This window comes from Amphimedon queenslandica, unplaced genomic scaffold (assembly GCF_000090795.2).
Source record: "Amphimedon queenslandica unplaced genomic scaffold, v1.1 AMPQUscaffold_13457, whole genome shotgun sequence".
Lineage (NCBI taxonomy): Eukaryota > Metazoa > Porifera > Demospongiae > Haplosclerida > Niphatidae > Amphimedon > Amphimedon queenslandica.
The window spans coordinates 336300-344095 of record NW_003546307.1 but is presented as its reverse complement, the minus strand read 5'-3'; the positions used below and the strand labels follow the sequence as shown (position 1 = coordinate 344095).

General features: G+C 34.9%; 2 protein-coding genes across 3 annotated transcripts in view; one reads left to right on the top strand and one right to left on the bottom strand.

Moving 5' to 3' along the window:
* The first annotated feature begins 2497 nt into the window (after positions 1–2497).
* LOC109581161 (uncharacterized) lies at positions 2498–3153 on the top strand. 2 transcript variants are annotated; one of them, XM_019995008.1, is made up of 4 exons: positions 2498–2568; positions 2620–2711; positions 2753–2805; positions 2932–3153. In XM_019995008.1, exons 1-4 carry the CDS (start codon positions 2542–2544, stop codon positions 3063–3065), a joined length of 306 nt encoding a protein of 101 aa, XP_019850567.1. In that variant the 5' UTR covers positions 2498–2541; the 3' UTR covers positions 3066–3153. The 2 variants fall into 2 exon arrangements, with proteins under 2 accessions (XP_019850567.1, XP_019850568.1); XM_019995009.1 differs by having other exon boundaries at positions 2753–2840.
* Positions 3154–3203: 50 nt separating this feature from the next.
* LOC100633762 (dihydrolipoyllysine-residue succinyltransferase component of 2-oxoglutarate dehydrogenase complex, mitochondrial-like) overlaps positions 3204–7796 on the bottom strand; it is a 6836-nt gene continuing 2243 nt past the window's right edge. Inside the window, exons 4-13 of the mRNA XM_019995014.1 lie at positions 7689–7791; positions 6988–7062; positions 5950–6005; positions 5647–5788; positions 5450–5544; positions 5005–5233; positions 4791–4858; positions 4646–4729; positions 3588–3755; positions 3204–3496 (exon numbers count right to left, since the gene is read on the bottom strand). Of these exons, the coding sequence (XP_019850573.1) occupies positions 3362–3496; positions 3588–3755; positions 4646–4729; positions 4791–4858; positions 5005–5233; positions 5450–5544; positions 5647–5788; positions 5950–6005; positions 6988–7062; positions 7689–7791 (1155 nt within the window). The 3' untranslated portion in view covers positions 3204–3361. The remainder of the gene's footprint in view (positions 3497–3587; positions 3756–4645; positions 4730–4790; positions 4859–5004; positions 5234–5449; positions 5545–5646; positions 5789–5949; positions 6006–6987; positions 7063–7688; positions 7792–7796) is intronic.

Here is a 7796-nt window from a genome sequence, read left to right as displayed (position 1 = left end):
CTGTTAATAAACTGTAATAATAACCATAGCAACGACAACACGGATCATGCACGGAATAAAATTAAAACGGGGAAGTTTCCAATCCCGGTCTGTGTAGTATATCTATGTTTAAACACCCGTGAGGCATGACCGTATCTATGGTATGACACGGTTGACCTTTGATTAATTGCAAAGTTCTATTGCATCATAGATACTCCATTGGTAGACCTGCGCTATCACTCTGCGCTCAGTTTTGTTGTTCGATGTCTATGAATAATAATAATGTTAATGAAATTGCAGAAAACCACGCCTATGTTTTGGCGGTGTTAGCCTGTTAGCTTTAAAAATGGAAGAGAGTGCTACTACTAAAGGCTCAGACTCTGGCTCAGAAAATAGCTCAGAAACGTAAACAGCTCTGTATAGTTATAAAAAGGCTACGTTCAATCCTTTATAGATTATTGGAAGAGGTAATTTTAAAGTCAGAAGAACTGATGTATGAACTTTTGAAAAAAAGGAAACTTGTGAAAAATGTCATCAAGGAAAGACTTACACAAAGAGTAAGGGTTGGGTTGAGGCTGATTCTACCTTTATACTGTTATCTTTGTAGTTGGAGGAAATACATGCAAAGCAACAAGAGATATCCAATAAAACTATCAAGATTGACGATGATCATCCTGACAATGATAATGTAACTGTACTTAATGTAACTGCACTTTTCCCATCACAATGTTATGATGAAATGTAGGTATTTTATTCAGTTGTCTTATCTTTTAATCAAAAATTATACTATAAATACTAATAATAAAAATAAACTAGACTGTCTAACCTAATGGGTGTGGCTGAAGCATCAAGCTGCTAGCATAGCAATCATGTCATAGGAAATAGGAAAAGCAACAAGAAATTTCCAATAAAAGTATATATTCATTTTAACGATGATTGTCCTGACAATGATAGACTAATGTAACTGCACTTTTCCCATTACAATGTTATGAAGAATGAGCCCTCTATTTGTTGGATCATAGATATTACACCCACAATATCTATGGTTGAATCTACATGTTTTATTATAGATATTTTATTCAGTTTGTCAAAAAAATAATTTTAAAAATAATTTATTAAAATCAGTCTCTAGTCTATGGGCGGGGTGTCCTGCTGTTTCTTCATTTTTATGATTTTTCCCGGCGACAATCATAGATACCGGTAGTAGATCCATATCTATGGTAGATCTATTCGTTCTCATTCAAGAATACTATGGAGTTCAGCTGGTACACAAATCTTGGCTCTAACTTTCCAACAAGGAATGGATCTTCATTTTACTGTGGCCATTCCATTAATGATGAGCTGAGACCATTACTCATTGTATTCTGTAGCAGTGGATCTGTCTGTTCGTTCATCTGTGCTGTTTCAATCATAGCTATGATAGCCTGTAGACTGTTCAAGTTTTTAACACACAGGCTCATATTGTACATGCTTGCAGCAATCCTTTTCTTCTCTTTGTCGGTGTCTGTCCAATTCTTTGGTTTGTGGTTAAAGTACTGGAGAAATGAAGATGTTGCTGAATGTATTTTAGAAGGGTTTCTTCTAGAGTATTCAGTGTGGGTCATGCTTTTATCAACTCTAATGTTGACTGTGCATTTGACTGTAATGGTCCTTTTCCCTTCATTTTACGAGAAAATTGCTAAAATAGAAGTATTTTATTTTTCATGCCCTTGGATATTCCCTCTCTTTGTGTCTTGGATTCCTTTTGTTCACCACAACTATGGTGTAGCTGGCTCATGGTGTTGGATACGAATATACAACGAGAATTGCTCCATTAATAAAGAAGGAATGATAGAGATTTATGCAGTTTGGTACAGTGAGCTAACCATTGGATTAATCCTTAATAACATTGCTCTCATTATTATTGGGTTAACACTCTGTAAACATGCTTATAGAAATACAACATCCCTCGATTACAGGAAAGCTCTCAAGCAGACACTACCTTTGCTTGCTTATCCAATCACGTACCAATTTCTTAGCAGTTTTGCTATAGCTAATCGACTTTATGAAGCATTTCACAAGGGACATTCTATTAAGTGGATGTCTTATGCTCATGCTGTCACAGCTCCCAGTTGGGGCCTTTTTGCACCTGTGTTTACAATTATCTATATCGCCTCTCTTCATAAAGTTATTAGTAAAAACTTCAACCAGTGGAGGTGTTGCAGGAAAAAAGTCAGGTATATTATTAATGGGGATTTCGTTAGTCAGAAAGAAAGAAAGAGGCTCATTGATCCATCTGATCATCTTACACGATATGGAGTGACCGTCACGTGTCCAACTAGTGCCCATCTTGGTACAGAAAGCGAAGTTGATGAAGAATATGACAGGTTATTGTCATCACAAACTCAAACCTCTTGTAATTCATAATCATCATCATATCATGTACTAAACATTATCAGCCCTTTTTGTTATTTATTATGCAACTTTGTTATTCATCATAGTTAAAGGCTGTTAATTAATAATAATAAATAAACTGTCTAATCTAATGGGTGTGGCTGAAGCATGTCTGCTAGCTAGCTGCTAATGGCTGCTACAACAATAGTTGGTCAGGTGAGGTTGAATCAAGACTGCCATGTGCAGCTATACTGTAGTATATTTCAGATTAGTCGTTTGGAGAAGGAGACAGCAGCTTTTAAGAAACAACTAGAAGATATTGATAATCAACTCAAATCGGTTACAAATGAACCAGACAGGTTAGAGATTTAAAATGATTATATTTTAGCCTCTTTTGCAGGAGAATATTGTACAAAATAGCCGAAACACTAAAAGCAGACATGGAGGAGAAAGGTATTGCAACAAACCTCAGCCATAAACAAAGCATAGTAAAGTACCTTAATAATCATTTAGCTACATGTACCATATCATATTGAGCTTGTAATTCATGTTTTGTATTTTTCAAAATTTTATGTATAGAAAGCAAGCTGGCTCATTTGAGAAAGGAGAACAGAAAAACGACACTAGCGGCTATACTTATATTCATAATCCTAGTACTATTCTATGTATTCATCATGTCTCCTCTCAAACAGAACAAGAAATCAGAAAATTAAACTCACAATCATGTATACCATCTATACATACATTTAATGAAGACTTTGTTCACAATTTATTTTTGATTGTAAAAGAATAGGTACTGCATATTTGTTTGAAGAAATGAAAGCACAAAAGGTTGCCGTAATTCTCCTCAGTGATAGTAACTCAATATTAATATGAAGCTACTATTAATGTACATTGCACACACATAAAAGAACAATTGGTATACATCATTTCTATTTATTATTGTATAGCGTGTGTGTACATGTACACTCCATTAAACATATAGTATACAGTCCACATACAATTACATCTAAAGGTCTAATAACAGACTGCGTGGGTCTTCAACTCCTGACTTGATTTTCCTAAGGAAGAGCACAGCTTCACGACCATCAATTAATCTATGATCATAGGTCAGTGCTATATACATCATTGGGCGAATCTCAACCTGTAAAATATTAATTGTATTATTATCGAAGATAATGTGACAATTTCTATTATGTTTATTTTCGATTAATAATAATAATAACAGCGCTTACTTTTCCTTCAATAGCAACAGGTCTATCAAATACCCCATGCATGCCCAGTATGGCCGACTGTGGTGGATTGATGATTGGTGTACCAAACATTGAGCCATATACTCCTCCATTACTGATAGTGAAAGTACCTCCATCCATATCCTCTACTGCCAATGCACCATCTCTTGCCTATACAGAAAAGGAAAATCATGAGGCATGTATACTGCATAGTATACTTATGTGCTACCAAAAGTTTAAAAATGGCACAAACTTTATACAACATTTCAAATGGCTATAACTTGAAAAATTTAAGTCGGAATTGGCTCAAACTTTCTACACAGCATAAGGAGATCAACATGCATCAGAAAATGTAATAAAAACTGGGGGTGATTTCGGAGCCATTTTTCGGAAAAAACCATGGGCTATAGCCTTGGGTACTTTTCAGAAATTTGGAGTTTTTAAAAAATGGCCATAACTCGAAAAATTTAAGTCGGAATTGGCTCAAACTTTCTACATAGCATAAGTACATCAATATGTATCAGAAAATGTAATAAAAATTGGGGGTGATTTCAGAGCCATTTTTCGGAAAAAACCATGGGCTATAGCCTTGGGTACTTTTCAGAAATTTGGAGTTTTTAAAACATGGCCATAACTCAAAAAATTTAAGTCGGAATTGGCTCAAACTTTCTACACAGCATAAGGAGATCAACATGCATCAGAAAATGTAATAAAAACTGGGGGTGATTTTGGAGCCATTTTTCGGAAAAAACCATGGGCTATAGCCTTGGGTACTTTTCAGAAATTTGGAGTTTTTAAAACATGCCCATAACTCGAAAAACTTAAGTCGGAATTGGCTCAAACTTTCTACGTAGCATAAGTACATCAATATGTATCAGAAAATGTAATAAAAATGGGGGGTGATTTCGGAGTCATTTTTCGGAAAAAAGCATGGGCTATACCCTTGGGCATTTTTCAGAAATTGGCTCATTTTTAAAATGGCCATAACTCAAAAAATTGAAGTCAGAATTGGCCCAAACTTTCTGAAAAGCATAAATACATCAAAAAGCATCAGAAAATACCTTTTGTCCCAGGCTTGCAATCTCTTTTTCAATGTCAGCATAATTCATAACATTGACATTTCTTACAACAGGAACAACTAAACCCTGCGAGTGAATTAAATAAATGAATAAATAAATATGAGTATAAACACTGCACTGCTCTTACCTTTGGTGTAGCTACTGCAACACTGATATCAATGTAATCTCTATAGATGATTTCATTATTATCAATAACTATAATAATGACAGAGACACATAAAATGCATGAAATTTTGATCATTTTTGATCAATAGCAATAACCCATAAAAATTTAATAAGTGTAAAAAAATTTTTATAATAATTACGTGTGCTGTAATTTAAATTAAGAAAAGACTAATAACCTGCATTTACTACTGGTTGATCCTCAAGTGCTGAGCAAGCTGCCTTTACAAATGGCGACATGAATCCAAGCTTGATACCATGCTTCTTTACAAACGCGTCTTGAAACTTCTTCCTAAGCTCAATGACACTAGACATGTCCACTTCATTGAAAGTGGTGAGCATTGCATTGACATTCTGTGCCTCCTTGAGCCTCTCGGCTATCCTCTGTCTCATCCTTGACATCTTTGTCTGGAAACAAAAAGAGAGAGAGAGAGAAGGATTGACATGAAAAACAAAAGTTAATAATCATACATGTACATCTAAGTTTATTAAAGATAGAAGTACATGTACATGTAAATACTGTATTAATTTGCTAATAATTGCAAAGTTATTAAACGTTTTAACATTACAACTGCAGAAATGATAAAAATGATTTCTGTATTATAATAGTCATCAGTTCCTTACTCTTTTCTCCGAACGACTGACCACACCCGCGGACTGAGAGGGAGCAGAAAATGACGGAAGAGGAGGAGGAGGAGGAATATTACCTAATGGCATTGCTACAAAATTAGAAAATTTCAAAAATTAAAAATTAAATTGTCATCATGCAGCTGGTGCAAATACATTGTAGATTTGAAAAAGAAATAGAAAAGAGGACATACTTGGTAAAGGAGGAGGTGGAGGAGGTGTAGTTGGTATAGGACCAGCAGCAGAAGTGGCAGGAGGAGGAGGAGCAGAGGGAGGGGAAGGAGGAGGAGGAGGTGTGGCACTTTCTTTAGGTGTAGGAGGCGATGCTGTACTATACTACTAAAATTAGGAGAGTCCATAAATATTGGATGCATGGGAATTACTACTATACAGCGAATGTACATATATTGTGTTAATCTAGGATAGCAGTGACATGACTTCTCATCCTTTCACAGGTAATAGACTACATGTACATGTATGCTACATAATTCGATTACCTTATCAGTTTCAATCTCTGCTATAATTTCGTCTTCTTTAACAAAATCGCCAACATCTTAGAGAAAGGATTAAAAAAAAAGACACATGAATATAGAAAAAGATATAAACAACTCTATTCACACACACACATACAATGTATGCATGAGAATATGCACAAGTTATTGTGAAATACATTATACTTGTAGTTGCTGTACAAGTTCCATGTGCTCAATTGCATGGAGACAAGATATGAATGGTATGAACTATTCTTGTATCTGTAATACCAAACCAGGAGAGCCCAGATATACCCATCAATGCTGTTTACCAATAGATATAACATCACATGAAAGCAATCAATCACTAATCTCCAACATCTGAACCAACTAGCTAATACATGTACATGTGTATGTACAGTAGATCTAGTCATGCAAATGCAAGTATGCCATTCTTAATTTTTTGTTTTCGAACTCATATTCTTCTCCCCCCCCCTCTCTCTCCCTCTCTTCTACTAAAAATTGAAGCCATGCATCATTATACAGCAATAGTAAGTAGAGTATATCATTGTAATGAAGAGCTGAATGGACAGCACAAATGACATTAGACCATCATTGGTCATTAGCAGCACACAAACATAGCCTGGAGTCTATGGGCTGATGCCACAGATGTGTCTACTATAAAGAAGTGAATGAGAAAGCTATTGAAGGTTGATTTACACATGATTATGCTAGCAATAGGAAGATACCATAAAACTTGAATGTGTCAAATACATACACAATATACTTAAGTAGATTTAACAAACATGTACATGTAGGTAGTAGGTACTAGGTACATACAAGTATACATGTAGGTGTACATGTCAATTGTATAACAATTTTTATGCTTAATCCCATCAAACATACATGTAGAAATAAATGTAACTGGAGACAATTAGAGGCATGACAGAACAAGAATTCACAGGCTCAATCATGAACAATTAGACATTTAACTATTTAATTTTAGACTGTAAATGCACATATACACGTGCATGCATGTATACACAGTAACAAGTGTTGACTCACTTTTGTCCCACTTCACATTGCCCTCCGAGATTGACTCAGCAAATGCAGGAGTATTAACTATCTTATACTCATTACCTGGAGAGAAAGAGAGAGAGGGAGAGAGATGGAAAAGGTAGAATTTATCCAACTCTATGCACATAAAAACATGTAACTATACTTACACATAAAAGTTTGTAAATATATACATTGTTCATATGTTTCACTTTAAAATAATGATTCTTAATTGGCCTCTTACTCTGAGTCTGACCATATGTATCAAAATCGAAAGGAAACTACTTAATAGAAAGATACCCACTGCTATTCACAATTATGGTGATATATCAAACACACATGGAGAGCCAGCCATCCAATGGCATCTTCTTGTTAATATTTGAATTCAAGTGTGACAGTTTTCATGACAGTTTGACCACATCAAAAACTAGACAGTAGACACACACACACACACACACACTTACAACCAAACTATGAGATATAATCGCAACTATGAGTCACAATTGACGAGCAAAGGAGTAATGATAATTACAATAAACTAAATTAAAATATCAAATGATTCCTATACAGACAGAGGATAAGATATCCTGAGACACACAAACACTATCATATTATGATATGATAATTTCATGAACTCTGTAGTCTAGTATGAACCTCACACCAAAGAAGATCATGCAGGTATGTACATAATTCAACATATCATTACTTACACAAAATTGATGAAGAGCTAACAAATCTTTGAAACTTTACAGGTGATAATACTGAAGCCAGTAGCCTGTGGTGACTGCCAGAGCTAATTGGTAAGCTATAAGAGAAAA